Source organism: Papio anubis, chromosome 9, assembly GCF_008728515.1.
Source record: "Papio anubis isolate 15944 chromosome 9, Panubis1.0, whole genome shotgun sequence".
Classification (NCBI taxonomy): Eukaryota; Metazoa; Chordata; class Mammalia; order Primates; family Cercopithecidae; genus Papio; species Papio anubis.
The window spans coordinates 115,928,862-115,951,243 of NC_044984.1; the positions used below are offsets into that span (position 1 = coordinate 115,928,862).

The 22,382-nt window shown below is 50.1% G+C and overlaps 1 protein-coding gene across 11 annotated transcripts in view; it reads right to left on the reverse strand.

The window, feature by feature from the left end:
* KDM2B (lysine demethylase 2B) overlaps window positions 1-22,382 on the reverse strand; it is a 153,570-nt gene that overhangs the window by 112,364 nt on the left and 18,824 nt on the right. For all 11 annotated transcript variants that reach the window (XM_031650834.1, XM_021923049.2, XM_031650831.1 and 8 more), the window contains exons 5-6: window positions 8,240-8,418; window positions 7,653-7,759 (exon numbers count right to left, since the gene is read on the reverse strand). In XM_031650834.1, coding sequence (XP_031506694.1) covers window positions 7,653-7,759; window positions 8,240-8,418 — 286 coding nt within the window. The remainder of the gene's footprint in view (window positions 1-7,652; window positions 7,760-8,239; window positions 8,419-22,382) is intronic.

Consider the following 22,382-nt stretch of genomic DNA (forward strand, 5'->3'; position numbering starts at 1 on the left):
GCAGGAGAATCACTTGAACCCAGGAGGTGGAGGTTGCAGTGAGCAGAGATCATGCCATTGCACTCCAGCCTGGGCAACAAGAGCGAAACTCCGCTCTAAATAAATAAATAAATAAATAAATAATGGCTCAAGCCTGTAATCCCAGCACTTTGGGAGGCCGAGACAGGCGGATCACGAGGTCAGGAGATCGAGACCATCCTGGCTAATAAAAAAAAAAAAAAAATACAAAAAACTAGCCGGGCAAGGTGGCGGGCGCCTGTGGTCCCAGCTACTCGGGAGGCTGAGGCAGAAGAATGGTGTAAACCCGGGAGGCGGAGCTTGCAGTGAGCTGAGATCCGGCCACTGCACTCCAGCCTGGGCGACAGAGCGAGATTCCGTCTCAAAAAAATAAATAAATAAATAAATAAGCCAGGGGTAGTGGCATACACCTGTAGTCCCAGCTACTCCAGAAACTGAGGGAGGAGGATGCCTTGAGCCCAGGACTCTGAGGCTGCAGTGAGCTGTGATTATGCCACTGCACTGAAGCCTTGGCAACAGAGACAGCCCCTGTCTCAAAGAAAAAAAGGAAGGAAGGAAGGAAGGAAGGAAGGGAGGGAGGGAGGGAGGAAGGGAGGGAGGGAAATTGTATTTATCAAGCAGAGTCCTATGGATAAAAGAGAAAAGAAAAGAAAGGTTTGCTGGAGTGAGAGAGTAGCAGAGGCCCCAAAATGTACACAAAATGTGCCCCAAAATGCCAAAACGTGCCCAGCCCAATGCCTCTGTTTCCTCTTCTCTGTGTGTCAGGTTCTCACTCCCAGCAATTTCCCCTGTTCCTCCTGCCACCCCCAGAAAGTACATGGGGAAGAGAACGCACAACATTATCAATTATCTGGGGGCCAAACCTATGCTTTACGTGGAGTCCCCATTTTGCTGGGCTTTTGAGCTCCTTTACTGCTTATCAGACCACAGCATATCTTCATTCCACCAAGAAACTTGATTTCTACAAACCCTGTATTCAAAACAGGAGCAAAGGAGGGGAGGAGACTCACTAATCCATTTCTGGAATCTATCACAAAACCCAACAGTGCTAAATGAAAATGGTGAGCCCGTGTCATAGAACTAGGGAACTGTGGAGGCTTTGAAACACGTCTACAAATGCTTTGATATACCTCCCTTAGAGAAGCACAGCTAAATTCTCCTCCCCTTGAGTACGAGCTGGACTTAGTGATTTACTTTTAATTAACAGAATATGGCAGGAGCAAACAATACGTGACTTTCAAAATTAGGTCATAAAAGGCACTGTGGCTTCCTCCTTGGTGTTTTTTGAACCATTCACTGTGGGGAACCCACTGCCATGTCATGAGGACACTCAAGCAGCCCTATGGAGAGCTGTATGTGGCAAGGAACTGAGGCCTCCTGCCAACAGCCATGGGGATGCACCACCTTGGAAGCAGATCTTCCAGCCCATAGAGCCTTCAGCTGACTGCAGCCCAGGCCTACATTATTGCCCCACCACAACATTTCTCACTATGTTGCCCACGCTGGTCTTGAACTCCTGGGCTCAAGCGCTCCACCCGCCTTGGCCTCCCAAAGTGCTATGATTACAGGCGTGACCACCGCACACGGCCAAGGCCTACATCTTGACACAAGCTCATAAAACCTTGAGCCAGAACCACCCAGCTCAGTTGTTCCCGGATTCCTGAACCACAGAAACTGTGAGATAACGTTTGATGTTAAGCTGCTAAAAGTTTTCTTAAGCTCTAAAGTTTTAGAATAATTATGCAGCAATAAGCAACTAATGCAGGAATACTCCCAAATAACAGTCACTGTCTATATGGTTATAAGGAATTTTCCGAGACAAATGGTTCTATACATCCAATGCATTTCTGCAGGGTACAGATGAAGAAAAAGGTCATTGGCAGAGATGCACCTTGTCTTCAGCTTTCATTCAGCCCAATCCTTTTTCCTGCTTTATGTTTCTCCATGACCATTACACCTCCTAAATTATCCCTCATTTGCTTTCCTGTCTCTTTTCCCACAACAATGTACGCTCCACGAGAATGGGACTTGGCTTTATGCACTGAAGTCCACCCACTACTACATAGAATCATGTCTTGCACATAAGAGAACTAATAGAATAACATAACTCCTTGCAAATCTTCTGTCTCCGTGAAGGTGCAACTACCCCCACTCGACTCCTATCACTCCTACCACTTTTTAAGTATCTCAGGTGAAAATCACTGAGGCTGGGCGCACTGGGTCACACCTGTAATCCCAGCACTTTGGGAGGCTGAGGCAGGTGGATCACTTGAGGTCAGGAGTTCGAGACCAGCCTGGCCAACATGGCAAAACCCCTATCTCTACCAAAAACATAAAAATTAGCTGGGCGTAATGGCAGGAGCCTGTAATCCCAGCTACTTGGGAGGCTGATACAGGAGAATCGCTTGAACCCCAGAGGTGGAGGTTACGGTAAGCTGAGATCTCACCACCGCACTCCAGCCTGGGTGACAGAGTGAAACTCTTTCTCAAAAACAAAAAAAAAAAGAAAAGAAAAGAAAAGAAAAACATTGAATCCTAAGCCATCTGGGCAGTGGCGCACATCCATATTTGCAACAATCTGGATCACTTGAGGCCAGGAGTTCAAGACCAGCCTGGGCAACACAGAGAGATTCCCCCACTGCCATCTCTACAAATTAAAAAAATTTTTTTTAATTTTTAAAAATATCAGCCAGGCACGGTGGCTCATGCCTGTAATCCTAGCACTTTGGGAGGCCAAGGTGGGCAGATCACGAGTTCAGGAGATTGAGACCATCCTGGCCAACATGGTGAAACCCTATCTCTACTAAAAATACAAAAAGTAGCTGGGCATGGTGGCGTGTGCCTGTAATCCCAGCTACTCAGGAGGCTTAGGCAGGAGAATCACTTAACCAGGGAATCGGAGGTTACAGTGAGTCGAGATCATGCCACTGCACTCCAGCCTGGCGACAGAGCAAAACTCCGTCTAAAAAAAAACCACACAAAATTAGGCCAGGAGTAGTGGCACAACCCATTCTGTAATCCCAGCACTTTGGGAGGCCAAGGTGGGTGGACCACTTGAGTCCAGGAGGTCAAGACCAGCCTGGGCAACATGGCAAAACCCCATATCTAACTAAATTAGCCAGGCGTGGTAGTGTGTGCCTATGGTCTCAGCTGCTCAAGAGGCTGAGAGGGGAGGACTGCTTGAGCCTAGGAGGAGGAAGTTGCAGCGACCCACAAACGCGCCACTGCACTCCAGCCTGGGCAACAGAGAGAGACCCTGTCTCGGAAAAAAAAAAAAAAAAAAAGCCAGGTACACACCTATAGTCCTAGCTACTCAGGGGGCTGAGGTAGGAGGAGTCCTGGGAGTCTGAGGCTGCAGTAAGCTAGGATTATGCACGGCACTGCAGCCTGGGCAACAAAGCAAGACTCTGTCTCTAAAAAATAAAAAACAAGTAAACAAAAAGATTCCTGGCCAGGCATGGTGGCTCACACCTGTAATCCCAGCACTTTGGGAAGCCAAGGCTTGTGGATCACCTGAGGTCAGGAGTTCAAGACCAGTCTGGCCAACATGGTGAAACCCCGTCTCTACTAAAAATACAAACATTAGCCAGGTGTGGTGGTGCACACCTGTAGTCCCAGCTACTCGGGAGGCTGAGGCAGGAGAATTGCTTGAACCTAGGAGGCGAAGGTTGCAGTAAGCTGAGATCGCACCACTGCACTCCAACCTGGGCAACACAGCGAGTCTCCGTCCCCCCCAAAAAAAAAAAAAAAAATCGGCCAGGTGTGGTGGCTCACGCCTGTAATCCCAGCACTTTGGGAGGCCAAGGTGGGCAGATCATCTGAGGTCAGGAGTTTGAGACCAGCCTGGCCAACATGGTGAAACCCTGACTCTACTGAAAATACAAAAATTAGCTGGGTGTGGTGGCAGACGCCTGTAATCCCCGCTACTTGGGAGGCTGAGGTAGGAGGATCGCTTGAACCCCAGAGGCAAGGCAGAGGTTGCAGTGAGCCGAGATCATGTCACCGCACTCTAGCCTGGGCAACAGAGTGAGACTCCCTCTAAAAAAATAAAAATAAATAAATAAATAAAATCCTAAGCCCATCACCAAAAGTCCTGGAGCCGGGTGGGGAAGCAGTCGTGTGTCTGTGTCACCTCTCTCTTCCCTACTGCAGTCCTTCCCTGCTGACAGCCATCTCTACCCTTCAGGGCCTCCAGCATGAAAGCTCCGTGATTTCTAGAAACAATGTCATTTTAATTAAATTCCACGGAACTGTTCTATGATCCCAGAGGACTTCATCATGGTGGGATTTTTTACCCTGCTTATTAACTGAAATCGGTATTCTTTTCAGCAAAACAAATGGACTATTTCCAAGATGACAATTTCCTTCCTAACGAGGTTCAAATCCTCTAACCAGTTCCCATGGCCACTGACGGCCATCGAATAGATCTGTAGATCTATTTGCCACACAATTCAACCCCGAGACAAATGGTCCTAGAAAACTGGCAGTGTGTGCACGGTGACAGACAACCGTTAAAAAAAAACTGGGAGTGTGTGAGCCTCATTTTTTTTTTTTTGGTAATTAGATAGGATCCTAAATATATTAATAGAGCTTACTATTTAAAGGAATCTTTCAATAAAGTGCAGAATATGCTGAGTATCTCAGGAAGGCAAGGTAGGCATTAATTATGAAACTGAAACCTATGTCACCCAATGCAGTCTTTTTTGCATTCCTAAATCCATGTCCGGTTGGACCCTCATCCCCTCCCCTCTCCCTGCCCGTCACTCCCAATTCCACACCATGCCATGGCCTCCTCATGTTCACGTGCCCCCACACCCTCCAATCCCCATGGCAACAGGAGGACCTGCAGAATGCAAACCTGAACACATTTCTCTCTGCTCAAAATCTTGGAGAGGATTCCAGCTGTTCTTACAGGAAATGCAGCCCCTCTGTTCTGCTCGGCCCACCCCGCACCCACCCTGCATTCACTGCCTCTGTTCCAGCCCCACTGGCCTTCCTTCCACAGGTCCCCTGCCCTTCCCCACCATCCCAAGTTGACGACACACAGCCAGGAAAGCCCTCCCAGCCTTCTTCACCTAAGTAACCCTGCTCAGTCTTCAGACCCTAGCTCAGAACACCTTCCCCGACCACCTTGAGTGGGTGAATCTCCTCCCCTAGTACCAGCTCTGGGGCACTGTGGGCCTCATCGCAGCTGCAAGTTCCCATCTGTTTCTGTGATTATTGGATTTACATCTGTCTCCCCCATACACTGTGTAGGCTCCAGGAGAGCAGGAACCTCTTCTGGTTTTCTCCCCACTATAAACCCCAGTACTCAGCACCAATCAGGAGCTCAAGACACAGGTGCTGAATGAATCAATCAATCAATCAACCAATCAATGAACCATCAGCTCAATCCATCAATGAGCCATCATCTGCCTCCAACTAATAATCTCTGAGTCCCACAGCCTTTTCTCAGGGTCTTTTTCACTTCTCTCCCATCTCCGTCATTTGTTTTTTTGTCTTTTTTTTTTTTTTTTTTTTTTTTTTGAGATGGAGTCTCGCTCTGTCGCCCAGGCTGGAGTGCAGTGATGCCATCTCAGCTCACTGTAACCTCCACCTCCCAGGTTTAAGCAATTTTCCTGCCTCCTGCAGCTGGGACTACAGGCACCCACCACCACGCCTGGCTAATTTTTTTTTTTTTGTAGAGATGGGGTTTCGCCATGTTGGCCAAGCTGGTCTCGAACTCCTGACCCCAGGTGATTCGCCCCCTCTTGGCCTCACAAAGTGCTGGGATTACAGATGTGAGCCACCACACCTGGCCTCCTCTGTCATTTGAAGCTCAGGCAGAACGTCCCCTCCAAGAAGGGAATGTCCCCTCCAAGAAGGGAATGTCCCATGATGACACCAGCCAAATGGGATTCCTCTAGTCCCTGTTCCCCTCCCACGACTGGAGCCGCACCTCAGGCCCCTCAGGCACAGCACGTTCTCCAGAGGGTAGGGGCTTGTAGTCTTGTTCATCTTTTTACTTCCCCATCCCAGGAGCTCTGTCAATTTTGCTGCAACTGAATCCAAACAGAATGGAACTGAAAACAAGTCCTGCTCCCTCCCCACCTCGAGCCCAGTCTCTGCCTTTGATGCAGCCCAGATCCAAGGCGTAGATGGAGCTTCAGCTTGAAGGGGAGGAAAAATGCCTACAAAGTAATTAAAGAAAGAGAGAGAGAGAGCTTGAAAGCAAAACCTTGAGAAGCCCAAGGGCCAGCTTGCTGGCCTCCCTTACAAAGTCTGGCACGCAGTCTGCACTCACTATGCACTGAATTAAGGGCTGAGTGAATGAAAAGTTCACAGCCTTGAAGCTCCTGGGGGCATTCCTGGCAGTAGAGCTGAACAGAGAGATGCTAATGGATTCAGGCCGCCAGCGCCAACTCTTCGAGGAAGCCCAAAGCAATCGCTCTGCCTGGGACAACTTGTGTCCCCTTCCCCCTTTTTTGTTTTTTTTTTTTTTTTTTAAGACAGAGTCTCGCTCTGTCACCCAAGCTGGAGTGCAATGGCTCGATCACTGCAAGCTTCGCCTCCCAGCTTCAAGAGATTCTCCTGCCTCAGCCTCCTGAGTAGCTGGAATTACAGGCGTGCGCCACCACACCCGGCCAATTTTTGTATTTTAGGTAGAGACGGGGTTTCACCATGTGGGTCAGGCTGGTCTCAAAGTGCTGGGATTACAGGTGTGAGCCACCACACCTGGCCTCTTTCCCCTTTCAGAGTTGGAAACAGTGCTGGAAGCCCCAAAGGTGACTTCCTCTTCCCAAAAGTTCTGTTACTCAAGTCCTTGAACATGGAGGGGCTCAAAGATGCTACAGCCCATGTTAAATAATCAGTCTCAGGACTTGCTGGTCATGCCACATGTTGTGATATCTTTGCTATTAAACCGTGGTTGGCCGGGCGCCGTGTCTGACACCTGTACTCGGGAGGCTGATGCGGGAGAATTGCTTGAACCCAGGAGGCAGAGGTTACAGTGAGCTGACATCTGCATCCCAGCCTGGGAGACAGAGCAAGACTCTGTCTCAGAAAGTAAATAAATAAATAAGCAAACCGTGGTAAACTTCTCCACCCAGAGCCAACCTCCTGCTCAGAGGGCACCGTCTAAGGTGTGTCAGGTGAGTAGGTGGCCCCTGGACTATGTTTGGGAAAGGTTCTTTTGGGTACGAGCTCCAAGGTCTCAACACCAAGGAAGAAAAGAACACCAGGTCTTTCCCCATTGCTCACCAAAACCAAAGCATCCAATGTGGGCAGGTTCCCCAAAAATGCCCACTCCCAGGACACAGTCTCACGGAGGGAGTGCACAAAAGCATGCACAGTTGTGCCCTTGCGTACAGACACACACACCGATGCAGAGGTGTCTGTCATTACTCCTCCTCAGATCACAGATCCCCAGGGGAGCTGGTCCCAGAGCAGAGATCAGAGCCCCTGCGGCCAACGGGCACACGCGAAGGACCCCGTCCCTCCTGTCCCAGCTGTGCCCCCACAGGCACAGTCCTTCAGTTCTGAATGGGAGCGGTCGTGACGTTCAAGCCTTCATTGATGGCCAGGAGCCTCCTTCCCACCTCCCCAAGCCTGGGGGTCACCCCTCCCAGCTCTGGCCAGCAGCCAGGTGGTCTTACTTCTTCACTTTCGGATACTTCATCTCTGCAATGGCATTGGTGGCTTCTGTCTGCTTCTCCTTCAGATGCTGGGGCCACATGTTGTCCACCCAGTCCACCAGGTCTACCTGAAAGCCAGACCAGCGTCAGCACTGCATTTCTCCACTGCCGAGCCAGACACAAACACCCCTTCTCCCTGGGGAGCCCTTGGGCCCGCCAGTGTGAGCTCCATAGTCCCAACATGGGAGGAAAGAAGGGCAGGGATGACAGGACCCCCACTTTGTAGAAGGGAAAACTGAGTCTCTTCAACAGGAAATGAAAGAGTTGCTGGGGGTCAGGCATGGTAGCTTATACCTCTAATCCAAGCGCTTTGGGAGGCTAAGGTGAGAGGATCACTTGAACCCAGGAGTTCAAGGCCAGCCTGGGCAACACAGCAAGATCCCTGTCTCTACAAACCATGTTACCAACCTTAGTCACCCCTATGCCTGCCAAGCCCAGTCAGCCACACCCACATGAGCCTTTTTGCAAAGCACAGCCCAGGTGGCAGGCGGACAGGGAAGGAGATGAGGTAGAAGGTATCTGGGGAGGGTACTGGGCCCCAGACCTACCACAGTTGGACGCTTGACCAAGTGCTCTAGCTTGGTGTGGCTGAACTCTAGGCTGATGACGTTGTACAGCTTGTCCCGCTGGGCCTCGGGCGTCTCGTAGTAACGCACAAACTGGGACATGCTCATCTCTGTGCCCTTCTGGGTGTTCACATCCATCACGTCCACAAGCCGCCGACTCCCTGGGGGCAGAAGCCACACGCTGGTTGTTCCTGCAAGCTTAAGGCTCCAAATCCTTCGTGGGAGCCCCTCACTAAACAAAAGCTGCTCCTCCACGGTTCCCTACAGTCCTCACCCCTCTTCTCGTCTGTTCCGTTACCTCGCCCTGTCGGCTTTCCTTCCTGGATCTGTCTCCCATTCACCCGCTTCCCTGCACCACCATGGCCTCCACGCCAGTCCACGATGACCTCAAAAGTTACCTAACGGGGCCCGGGTGGCTGGGCGTGGTGGCTCAAGCTTGTAATCCCAGCACTTTGGGAGGCCGAGGCAGATGGATCACCTGAGGTCAGGAGTTTAAGACCAGGCTGGTCAACATGGTGAAACCCTCTCTCTACTAAAAATCCGAAGACAGCCAGACATGGTGGCTCATGCCTGTAATCCCAGCACTTTGGGAGGCCGAGGAGGGCGGATCACCTGAGGTCAGGAGTTCGAGACCAGACTGGTCAACATAGTGAAACCATGTTTCTACTAAAAATACAAAAAATAGCCAGGCATGGTGGCTCACGCCTATAGTCCCAGCTACTCGAGAAACTGAGGCAGGAGGTTTGTTTGAACCCAGGAGACAGAGGTTGTTGCAGTGAGCTGAGATGGCGCCACTGCACTCCAGCCTCAGCGACAGAGCAAGACTGTCTTAAAAAAAAAAAAAAAAAAAGGACAGAAAGAAAAGGAAAGACATATATAAACAAACAAGAAAATCCCAAGAAGCCAGTGACCACATTTGTTCACAGCCACCTCAACAGGTTACAGGTTAAACCAACCAAAGGCCACCATATGATGACAGCCCAAGGGCCAAATCCAGCCTACGGCCTATCCTTGTGTTACCCAGAAGAATTTTTTAACTTTTTTTTTTTCACTCTGTCACTCAGGCTAGAGTGTAGTGGCGCGATCTCGGCTCACTGCAACTTTCACCTCCCAGATTTAAGCAAGTCTCATGCCTCAGCCTCCCAAGTAGCTGGGATTACAGGCATGTGCTACCACACCTAAGTTTTATATTTTTAGTAGAGATGGGGTTTCGCCATGTTGGTCGGGCTGGTCTTGAACTCCTGACCTCAAGTGATCCGCCCACCTCGGCCTCCCAAAGTGCTGGGATTACAGGCATGAGCCACTGCAACTGGCCTAGATTTTGTTTTTCCCTACAAGAGCTTAAGTTTTGAGGGGTTTTCCATTTTTTTTAACAGAGGGAGAAAATCAAAAGGATACTATTTTGTGATATGAAAACTGTATGAAACCCAAATTCTCAGATCCATTTACAAAGTTTTCCTGGTGCACAGCCACAGGCATTAGTTCACATATTGTATAGGGGCTGGCTCAGTGCTACAACGGCAGAGCTAAGTAGTTGCAACACAGACCAAATGTGCTGAAAACCCTTAAGTATTTACTCTCTGGCATTTAACAGAGAAAGTATGCTGGCCCTTGAACTAGACAGAACTCACATGGAACTTAGATGTTGATATGGGTAATAGTCTCATCCCATTCACTGAACCTGCCCTCTAACAGGCCCATGGTCAATATTTGTTGAGTAAATAAACATAGCATTTCATGTGGTCAGAACTGAAAAATAAAAGTAATCCTGTGTAATCCCAGCACTTAGAAAAGCAGAGGTGGGACGATGGTGCTTGAGCCTGGGAGTTTGAGACCAGCCTGGGGAACATAGTAAGATTCCATTCTCCTTTTTTTTTTTTTTTTTTTTTTTTTGGAGACAGGGTCTTGTTCTGTCACCCAGGCTGGAGTGCAATGGTACAATCATGGCTCACTGCAGCTTCAACCTCCCTGGCTCAAGGGATCCTCCAGCCTCAGCCTCCCAAATAGCTGGGAGTACAGTGGGGCACCACCACATCCAACTAGGTTTTCATTTTTTGTAGAGACAGGGTTTTGGTTTTCTTTGTTTGGTTGGTTGGTGTTTGAGACGAAGTCTCACTCTGTCGCCCAGGATGGAGTATAGTGGCACGATCTCCGCTCACTGCAACCTCCGCCTGCTGGGTTCATGTGATTCTCCTGCCTCAGCTGCCCGAGTAGCTGGAATGATTGGTATGCACCACCACACCTGGTTCATTTTTGTATTTTTAGTAGAGACGGGGTTTCACCATGTTGGCCAGGTTGGTCTCGAACTCTTGATCTCAGGTGACCCACCCGCCTCAGCCTCCCAAAGTACTGGGATTATAGGCATGAGCCACTGCGCCCGGCATGATAGGGTTTCATTATGTTGCCGAGGCTGGGAGACCCCAATCTCCACAAAAAGGAAACAAAAAAAGAAAGTAACTCCTGGGGCCGGGCGCGGTAGCTCAAGCCTGTAATCCCAGCACTTTGGGAGGCCGAGATGGGCGGATCACGAGGTCAGGAGATCGAGACCATCCTGGCTAACACGGTGAAACCCCGTCTCTACTAAAAAAAATACAAAAAACTAGCCGGGCGTGGTGGCGGGCGCCTGTAGTCCCAGCTACTAGGGAGGCTGAGGCAGGAGAATGACGTAAACCCGGGAGGCGGAGCTTGCAGTGAGCTGAGATCCGGCCACTGCACTCCAGCCTGGCCCACAGAGCGAGACTCTGTCTCAAAAAAAAAAAAAAAAAAAGAAAGTAACTCCTTACATTTGTAAGAGAACTTGGGTATTTCTATCTTTTGGGTTCAAGATCTAAATTTCACAGCAACCCTGGAAAAGCAAGGTGAGATAGTCTCTGTTGGCCGGGCGTGGTGGCTCATGCCTGTAATCCCAGCACTTTGGGAGGCCAAGGCGGGCGGATCACAAAGTCTGGAGTTCAAGACCATCCTGGCCAACATGGTGAAACCCCGTCTCTACTAAGAACACAAAAATTAGCCGGGCGTGGTGGCAGGTGCCTGTAGTTCCAGCTACTCAGGAGGCTGAGGTGGGAGAATCGCTTGAACGCGGGAGGCAGAGGTTGCAGTGAGCACAGATCGCGCCATTGCACTCCAGTCTGGGCGACAGAGCGAGACTCCATCTCAAAAAAAAAAGTCTCTGTTTTACAAATGGGGAGACCAAGGCCCACAGATAAAGCAACTGGCTCAAGCTCCCCAGAGCAGACTCTTTCTACCAATTACAACCATTACCATTTACTATGCGTGTCAGCACAGACGGGTTCTCTACATACGTTATCTTGGTTCATCGTGGTCACAGCTCTGTGAAGCAGAACTTCGATTAAACCCATTTAACGGAGGAGAAGCTGAGGCTTGGACGACTAACTCTACCAGGAATACCCAATTGGTAAGCGGCAGAGCTGGGATTTGAATCTAATTCATTCTAATGCCCGGGTTCCTCTCCCATCCCCCAAATACTGAATCTTGACCACATGCTAAAGTTGAAAAATGACCCCAGACCTGGCCAAGTGTGGTAGCTCATGCCTGTAATCCCAGCACTTTTGGAGGCCAAGGTGGGTGGATCACCTGAGGTCAGGAGTTCAAGACCAACCTGGCCAACATGGCAAAACCCTATGTCTACTAAAAATACAAAAATTAGCCAGGTATGGTGGCACACATCTGTAATCCGAGCTGCTTGGGGCGGCTGAGGTAGGAGAACTGCTTGAACCCAGGAGATGGAGGTTGCAGTGAGCTGAGGTCGTGCCACTGCACTCCAGCCTGGGCGACAGGGTGAGACTCTGTCTTAATTAAAAAAAAAAGATTCCAGACCACACCAGTGGCCAGGTCCCTCCCATGGACCCTGGGAAGCAGCGGATCCTGGGGAAAACAGTTTTTGTTTTAGCGTCTGGAGTGCAGATCCACCAGGGGGCATCCCCGTTCTTCGCTGGATATTCTGGCCTTGATCTTGGCAAGGCTAGCGCCTTCCTTACCCAGGTGCCTGGAATAGGTGGGCGCCACTCAGACTTTCCAGAAGGCCCACCTGGCAGAAACCCTCCTGTTAGAACCCCGGTACCAGCTGGGCACAGTGGCTCACACCTGTAATCCCAGCACTTTGGGAGGCTGAGGCGGGTGGATCATGAGATCAGGAGATCCAGACCATCCTGGCTAACATGGTAAAACCCACATCTCCACTAAAATATACAAAAAATTAGCCAGGCGTGGTGGCGGGCGCCTGTAGTCCTGAGTCTGACGCAGGAGAATGGCGTGAACCCAGGAGGCGGAGCTTGCAGTGATCGGCGATGGCGCCACTGCACTCCAGCCTGGGCGAGAGAGCAAGACTCTGTCACAAAAGGGAAAAAAAAAAAAAGAACCCCGGTACCCTCCCTGCTCTCTGCCCAGCCTCCCACCTCCACCCACCTCTCCTCCCTAATCTTCCTCAAGGTCATGTCTGGAAAGCTCCCTGTGCAAAGGGGTCTGCTGGGCAGGTAGCAAACAGGATAAAGACCACTAAAATCACCACCCCAGAGTCCTGCAAGTCAGCACTGAAGGCCAACCTGAGCTACCCCCACCCACATACTGTTAAAATCTAGAGGGTTCGGTTCCCAGCGGAGACTCCAGCCTGTGCCTCGGGCTCTTGGCTTCTCTGGGAATCAGCTTCTTCATCTATAACATGGGGAAAAAGCAGCCAGCCCAGGAACTGTCCTGAGACATAACTGAGTTCATGCACTTCACGCGCACGCGGAGCACCTACAGGTGGGTACTGTTACCGAGTGGGTCAGTTTCACCTGTAACTACAGGTGGAGAATGTGAGGAGCTGGGAAGTTTAGGGACTTGCCCAGCATCACAGCCAGTTAAATCGTTGCTGGCTAGTCCCAATGAATGGACTGCTTAGGACCCTACAACATATTCAAGATACAAATGGGTGCGGGGTTCTTCTGGGGAATGATGAAAAAGTTCTAAAACTGACTTTCATAATGGTTGCACAACTCTGTAAATATACTAAAAACAAGTGAATCGTGGCTGGCCGCGGTGGCTCACACCTGTAATCCCAACACTTTGGGAGACAGAGCTGGAAGGAGCGCTTGGCCCTAGAAGTTTGAGACCAGCCTGGGTAATATAGTGACACCCCAGCTCCACACACACACATACAAATTGGCCAAGCATCGTGACCCACACCAGTGGTCCCAGCTACTCCGAAGGCTGAAGTGGGAGGACTGCTTGAGTGTCAGAGGTTGAGGGTGCAGTGAGCCATGATTGTGCCACTGCACTCCAGCTTGGGCAACAAGAGCCAGACCCTGTCTCAAAAAAAAAAAAAAGGCCGGGTGCGGTGGCTCAAGCCTATAATCCCAGCACTTTGGGAGGCCGAGACGGGCGGATCACGAGGTCAGGAGATCGAGACCATCCTGGCTAACACGGTGAAACCCTGTCTCAATACAAAAAACTAGCCGGGCATGGTGGCGGACGCCTGTAGTCCCAGCTACTCAGGAGGCTGAGGCAGGAGAATGGCGTGAACCCGGGAGGCGGAGCATGCAGTGAGCTGAGATCCAGCCACTGCACTCCAGCCTGGGCAAGAGAGCGAGACTCCATCTCAAAAAAAATAAAAAATAAAATAAATAAATAAATAATAAAAAAAAAAGTGTGGGGGAAATGAATTGCGTGGTCTGTGACTTATATCTCAATAAAACTTTTTTACTTTTTTAAAATGGAGAGTCTCAAAGATGGCAAGTAATCTGCGAGTGTTTCCAAATAAATGTATGCCTTGTATATATCATGATACTTGCCCTTTGCAACACACTTTTTTTTTTCTTTTTTAAGAAAAATTCTTGCTCTTGTCCCCCAGGATGGAGTGCGATGGCGCAATCTCGGCTCACTGCAACCCCTGCCTCCCGGGTTCAAGCAATTCTCCTGCCTCAGCCCCCCGAGTAGCTGGGATTACAGGCGCCCACCACCACACCTGGCTAATTTTTGTATTTTCAGTAGAGACGGGGTTTTACCATGTTGGCCAGGGTGGTCTAGAACTCCTGACCTCAGGTGATCCTCCTGCCTCAGCTTCCCCAAGTGCTGGGGTTACAGGTGTGAGCCACCGCGTCAGGGCCTGTAACATACTTTAAATAACAATTTTACACTCTCATTTAATCCCAGGTATATGTATCTGTCTCACATGTACACAGATATCAATCCACAAGTTACTATTTTCAATCTTAGTCCAAATGTGGACCAAGAAAAACAAAAGAACATCTGGATCTGGGATTTATGTGGCACTCAAATATTTGATGAATGCAAGAGTAGGCAGGGTGTGGTGACTCACACCTGTAACCCCAAAACTTTGGGAAGCCAGGGCAGGAGGATCACTTGAGCCCAGGAGTTCAAGACCAACCCGGACAACATGTCAAGATCCCATCTCTACAAAAAATTTAAAAATTAGCTGTGCATGTTGGCAGACACCAGTAGTCCCAGCTACTTGGGAGGATCACTTGAGCCTGGAAGGCAGAGGCTACAGTGAGCAATGGCTGTGGCACTGCACTCCAGCCTAGGTGACAGAGTGAGACTGTCTTAAAAAATAAAAAATTGCTGGGCGTGGTGGCTCACGCCTGTAATCCCAGCACTTTGGGAGGCCGAGGCGGGCAGATCACAAGCTCAGGAGATCGAGACCATCCTGGCTAACACAGTGAAACCCCATCTGTACTAAAAATACAAAAAATTAGCCGGGCGTGGTAGCGGGTGCCCAGCTACTCGGGAGGCTGAGGCAGGAGAATGGTGTGAACCTGGGAGGCAGAGCTTGCAGTCAGCCGAGATCGTGCCACTGCACTCCAGCCTGGGCGACAGAGTGAGACTCTGTCTCAAAATAAATAAATTAATTAATTAAAATAGAAAATTTATAAAAAGATTAGACAGCAATCCTATTTTGTAAAAAAGGGATACCAATTTAAATAATGTTTAATCATATTTAATTATGAGAATATAGTAATTTACAAAATTATACCTTAAGACCCTGAAAATGTTATTTTGCATGTGTCAAAGTATCAAAAAAGAAAGAATAACTAGCCTGGGGGAAATTTTTTGTTTTTCTTTTGAGACAGAGATCAGAGTGACGCAACTACAAGCCAAGGAGAACTAAGCACTGCCGGCCACCACTAGAAGCCAGAGAAGGCAAGGAACGACCCGCCCCTAGGGATTTCAGGGGGAATGTAGCCCTACAGACACCTGAATTTTGGACTTATAGCCTGTAGAAGTGTGAGGGAATAAATTTCTGTGGTTTTAGGCACTCACTTTGTGGTACTTTGTTATGGCAGCCTAGGAAACGAATCGAAGGATTAGTGAGAGAATGACTGGGTATACCTATATGGCTCCATAAATGTGACATATTTACACAGGGGAGGGCTGGCCCCTCCCCTTGCCTCCCTCCCAGAGCCTGGTACAAGCAGATCACAGGGCCAACACCTTCTATAACGAAATCACAGTTTACCTAGCAGCTTCACAAACAGAAAGGTGTCACCCACCGATGACCTCATACTGCTTCATTGTAAATACTGTATTTCTTGGTTACTTGTTTCTTGTCTTTCCGCTCTGCTACTCTGTGAGTGCCCTGAGGGCAGGAGCCTTGCCTGTCTTGATCGCTACTCTATTCCAGATTTCTAGAACAGAGCCTGGTACAGGCTAGGAGCTCACTCTTTGTCAAATAAGAAATTAGTGCTGTTCAAGGTCAGGAGATCGAGACCATCCTAGCTAATATGGTGAAACCCCGTCTCTACTAAAAAATACAAAAAAATTAGCCAGGCGTGGTGGCGGGCACCTGTAGTCCCAGCTACTCGGGAGGCTGAGGCAGGAGAATGGCCTGAACCTGGGAGGCCGAGCTTGCAGTGAGCCAAGATTGCGCCACTACACTTCAGCTGGGCAACAGAGCGAGACTCCGTCTGACACACAACTTCACAAATGGCAGGTGAACTAAAGAACTGACCTGGGGGTGGTTCTGGGTGGGCATGTGTAACAAAAAAGATGAACCCCCACCTGGAATCACCTGGTAGGTCCTGAGCAGCCCTGGGGCAGCACAGCTCAACACAGAAGGACAGACAGGTATGGAGAGGGCCTGTGTTTCCTTTTCCTTTTTTTTTTTTTTTTTTTGAGATGGAGTCTCACTCTGTTGCCCAGGCTCACTGCAGCCTCCACCTCTTGGGTTCAAGCGATTTTCCTGCCTCAGCCTCCCAAGTAGCTGGGACTACAGGCATGTGCCACTACACCCAGCTAATTTTTGTATTTTTTGTAAAGATAGGGTTTCACCATGTTGGCCAGGATGGTCTCAAACTCCTGACCTCAAGTGTGATTTGCCCACCTCGGCCTCCTGAAGTGCTGGGATTACAGGCGTAAGCCACTGCACCCGGCCTAATTTTTATATTTTTTATACAGACGGGGTTTAGCCATATTGGCCAGGATGGTCTCGAACTCCTGACCTCAAGTGATTTGCCCGCCTCAGCCTCCCAAAGTGCTGGGACTACAGCTATGAACGGCGCCCAGCCTGCTTTTCTGAGCAATACCATGCCTCCCACTGCCACTGCTGCCTTCCCCAGTACCTCTTAGGCACTCTCTTGGCCTCTGCTACTTTGCAGCTTTTCACATCACAGATGCCACCTGGGACCAGTGTTTAAGACTCCCAGTCAGACCACGGCCAAGCCAGGGTCCCCGCTGACTACACTTCAGCTTGCCCCACCCTCTGGTACAAGGGAGTCAGGACTTAAGGGACTGGCCTACCTCAGCTGTATGCCTGCCTCAGACCGGGGAAGGGCTGTGGGGAGCAGCTGGGGCTGAAGTCAGAGGGGGAAGAGTATAGGGAAGAGGCCCAGGCAGGCCAAGTGACCGTCTTAGGAGCAGAAGGTCTGAAGGCTTGGTTCTAAGAAGAGCTTCCTTGGTGTGCCCGGAGCTCCAACCAGCTCCCCAGGTGCCCTGGAAGCCACAGTCTGTGGAAGGGTAGGAATGGGAGTGGAAGTGGTGGGAGGAGGAAGGAAAATCAGTTCTGTTGGGCACCTGGGCTTCACGGACCTCCCTTCCCCCAGGGAAACAGAAATGGACAGGTCACCTGTTCATGCCACACAGCTGGGGTCTTGCTACAGGGGCAACAGGAAACACCTGAACATGATAGAACCCAGAGAGGCGGGGTGGTAGCAACAAAAGGGGAACTAGGGAGGCGGTGGAAGTAGCAACAAAGGGGAACAGGGAGGCAGGGTGATAGCAACAAAGGGGAACAGGGAGGCAGGGTGATAGCAACAAAGGGGAACAGGGAGGCAGGGTGATAGTAAGAGAAGGACCCCTGGCTTTGAAGCCTCATACATCGAGAGGAAGGCCCCCTCTCCAAACAGATGAGGGGACATTTCATGCCACAGATATCAGGTTGCTACACAAGTAATTGCAGTTTTGCCATTGAAAGTAATGGCGGCCAGTTGCGGTGGCTCATGCCTGTAATCCCTATACTTTGGGAGGCCAAGGCCAGCGAATTACCTGAGGTCGGGAGTTCAAGAACAGCTTGGCCAACATAGTGAAACCCCATCTCTACCAAAAACACACACACACACAAAAATTAGCTGTGCGTAATGGCACCTGCCTGTAATCCCAGCTAGTCGGGAGGCTGGGGCATGAGAACTGCTTGAACCCAGGAGGTGGAGGTTGCAGTGATCCAAGATCGTGCCACTGCACTCCAGCCTGGGAGACAGAGCAAGACTCTGTCTCAAAAAAAAAAAAGAAAAAAAAAACCCAAAAAAAAAAAAGAGAGAGAGAGAGGAAAAAAAGAAAGGAAGTAGTGAAAAAAAAAAAAAAAAGAAAAGGAAAGAAAGAAATGGCAAAAACCACAATTAGTAGGCTGGGTGTGGTGGCTCACGCCTGTAATCCCAGCACTTTGGGAGGCCGAGGCGGGCAAATCACGAGGTCAGGAGTTTGACATCAGCCTGGCCAACATAGTGAAACCTCATTTCTACTGAAAATACAAAAACTTAGCCAGGCGTGGTGGCAGGCGCCTGAGAGCTACTTGGGAGACTGAGGCAGGAGAATCGCTTGAACCTGGGAGGCAGAGGTTGCGGTAAGCCGAGATCATGCCATTGCACTCCAGCCAGGGCAACAAGAGCAAAAAACTCCATCTCAAAATAAAATAAAATAAAATAAAATAAAATAAAATAAAATAAAATAACACAATCGGTTTGTACCAACCTAATAAATTCCAGCCAATAAGTGACAAATAAATGACAAAATTAGGCCACCACCACGCTGCAGCCCCTGATGAACTAAAGGAGCTAGGTGCTGAGCACCAATGGCTGCTGACACCATAGAGAGGGAGGGAAAGAGAGAGAGAGAGAGAGAGAGAGAGAGATGACCTGACATTACGTGCCTCCTGCTGGAAGAACGAAGCACCAATGACGAAGCGTCCTGCCAGAAACCATGAATGAATGAATGAATGAATGAATGAATGAATGAATGAATGAAGAGTATGCAATAGCAGGGGAGGTACCCTGAATCGGGTCAACCATCTACATCCAACTACCAGTTTACAGAACTACAGAAAAAGAGGCACATGTTAGACAGCTCCAAGAGTGTGGCATTGGCAAATCCACACGGGGAAAACTCTGCAGGTCAACAACTCAACCCGTCAACTCCACAAACAACCCGGAGGAGTTGAAGGAGATGTAGGGAGAATCCAGAGAGTGAAGGAGACTTAAAATGCAGCTCAACCAGGCTGGGTGCCGTGGCTCATGCCTGTAATCCCAGCACTTTGGGAGGCTGAGGCAGGAGGATCATCTGAGGTCGGGAGTTTGAGACCAGCCTGACCAACATGGAGAAACTCGGTCAGGAAGAAACTGACTTTACACCTTTTCTTTCCTTCACCACAGAACCCTTTCCTCAAACAGAAGCTTTGATGCTAGTCAAATACACGTAAATAAAAACAAAACAAGCAGCTCAGGCTGATGCAGAAAGTGGGTGGGGGGTGCTCAGAATTCAGACCTAGATCCCTGGGGTTTCCCTTCAAAATTCACCGGGTTGGGGCATTTTTGGGTCCTTTCCCAGGGGCAAGGCACTGAGTTTTAGTTCCTGAATACTCAGATCACTTCCCTTAAATGTGTAAAGTGGGCAGGAGCAGGGGCAGTGGGGGCAGAGGAAGAGACAGGGGCCACCAATCCCTTTTGGCCTGAGCTGAGAGATGAAGAATGAGCCCTCCAGCTTCCCGGTCTGATCTTCACAGGGGCAAAGGGAACCCGGCATACGGGCTGAGTCTCTAAGCAAGAGGTTCGGCACTGGGGAGGGGGCGGGTGGCCCAAAGGGAGGGAGGGGACAGGTAAGTGCCAAGAATGGAATGCGGCCCTCCCAGCCTTTAGGAGCAGCCATCCCTGGAGCAGCTGACCGGGACAAGCGGCCCTTGAGACCCGCGAGGGATCCACGCTGCTGGGGCTCTCGGGTTCCTGAAGTCAGTGGGTTACAGGAGAAATTTTCCACATGGGGCAGTGCCTGGAGTTCCTAGGCAGGCCAGCAGCCTCCCTCCCTCCACCGCCCATCCACCCCAGGCTCATCAGTGCTCTGGCTCCCGGGCTGCACACACATCCAACAGGTTCCAGCTGCGGAAATTTAATCCATGGCCCCATGGCCCCTGCTTTGAAGGCTCCATCCGTCAGCTCCTAGAGCCTCGGGCTCGGGGCCAGGACGAGGCTGCTGAAAGTCATCTTGAAGGCTAATGTGAAACATACACAGACGCGACCCCAAACTCCCCCGAGCCCCGCTCTTCCAAGAGCGCACAGAACTGTTCCACATCACAGTTCTGGAACCTTCTCCAGCATCCTCACATTTCTGGATTGGTTTTATATTTTGTTCCCCATCCATGTCACAAAGGCCGCACTGATTAGCAAGAGCACTGCTCAGAGGTTCAAATCCGACTCTGCTCTACTGTTTTGAAACAGCAGTGAGGCCTGAGTTCAAGTCATTCGCCCGCCTTGGCCTCCCAAAGTGCTGGGGTTCCAGGGGTGCGCCACCGCGCCTGGTCCCTCTCCCTGCATTTCTATCTGTCCTGGCAATTGGATGCCTCCCCTACCTGCCGGTCTGGCCTTGACCTCCCTCGTGAGATCCAACTCAATGTGCCCTGAACCACACCCATCTGTACCCACTCCCCAAGCTGTTTTTCTTCTGGGGGTCTATCAGAAGCATTGTGTTCTCCTAATCACTGAAATTCAAACCCACATGTGATTCTGCTGTGGCAAGTACTATCTGAGCAACTCAAAAAGCATTTGTCTCCAGGCCTCAGCTTTTCCCGTTTGTGAAATGGGGAAGCAGGACTGGAAGTACTCCTTCCCGAGCTTCAAATGGAAAAACTCTATGATTTTAAACCAACTTAAGGTTGGACGCGGTGGCTCACGCCTGTAATCCCAACATTTTGGGAGGCTGAGGTGGGCAGATCACCTGAGGTCAGGGGTTCAAGACCAGCCTGGCCAACATGGCAAAACTCCGTCTCTACTAAAAGTACAAAACTAAGCCGGGCGTGGTGGCGCGAGCCTGTAATCCCAGCTACTCAGGAGGCTGAGGCAGGAGAAGCTTGAACCTGGATGGCAGAGGTTGCAGTGAGCCGAGATCGAGCCACTGCTCTCCAGCCTGGGTAACTTTTTTTCCGTGACTCCATCTTGAGGGTGGGCGGGGGGGACTTAAAAAAGGTCTGGCCGGCACAGTGGCTCATACCTGTAATCCCAGCACTTTGGGAGGCCAAGGCGGACAGATCACCTGAGGTCAGGAGTTTGAGACCAGCCTGGCCAACATGGCGAAACCGCATCTCTACTAAAAATACAAAAAATTAGCAAGGTGTGGTGGTGCAAGCCTGTAATCCCAGCTACTCAGGAGGCTAAGCCAGGAGAATCGCTTAAACCTGGGAGGCGGAGGTTGCAGTGAGCCGAGATGGGGCCACTGTACTCCAGCCTGAGCAACAGAGTGAGACTCTGTCTCAAAACAAAAAGTCTGGGGACAAATCAGCCAGCTTTGATTTCCAAGGGGTGAGAACTTAGTTTTTCTCCAAAATACGGTCCATCAAGGGCAAGATCCACAGCTCATGACTAGCACCAGGCCAGACACAATACAGACACCCAGTAAATCTGTAAGGGAAGAAAGCATGGAGGAGGAGAAGGAGGAGGGGTGAGAGGAGGAGGAGGAGGAGGACGACTTGGAAAAATGAACACCTTATTCATATGACTATTGAGGAAAACGAAGTGAAGCCTTATGGCACATATGTGATAAAAGATAGGTGATTATTAGTACAATTGCATGAATACTGGATGAAATCATTTGTCATGAAGATTCAAGCAAAGGGCCAAAGAAAGCATCAGTTGCCTTGGATTCTCTCACTGGAGAGAAATCCAATAAAGTCATAATATGCGGGCCCTGGTGCAATGGCTCTCGCCTGTAATCCCAGCTACTTGGAAGGCTAAGGTGGGTGGGTCACTTGGGCCTGTGAGATTGCGAGCAGCCTGGGCAACATAGCAAGACTCATTTCTACAAAAAATAAAAAATAAAAACAATTAGCCGTGCATGCCCATAGTCCCGGCTACTAGGGAGGGTAAGGCGGGAGGACCACTTGAACCCAGAAGGTCAAGTCTGCAGTGAGCTACGATCGTGACACTGCACTGCAGCGTGGGCGACAGAGTGAGATGCTATCTCAAAAAAAAAAAAAAAGGGGGGGGCCAGGTACGGTGGCTCACGCCTGTAATCCTGGCAGTTTGGGAGGCTGAGGTGGGTGGATCACCTGAGGTCAGGAGTTTGAGACCAGCCTGGCCAACGTGGTGAAACCCCGTCTCTACTAAAAATACAAGAAGTAGCTAACCCCAGCTACTTGGGAAGCTGAAGCAGGAGAATCACCTGAACCCACGAGGCAGAGGTTGCAGTGAGCCCAGATCACACCACTGCACTTCATACTGGGCAACAGAGTGAGACTCCATCTCAAAAAAAAAAAAAAGAATTAAAAAAAAAAGACAAACCTAGGCAACGTAAGGAAATCCTGCCTCTACAAAGCATTTAAAAATGATCTGGGCATGGTGGCGCACCTGTAGTCCCAGCTACTTGGGAGGTTAAGGTGGGAGAATCACTTGAGGCCAGGAGGTTGAGGCGGCAG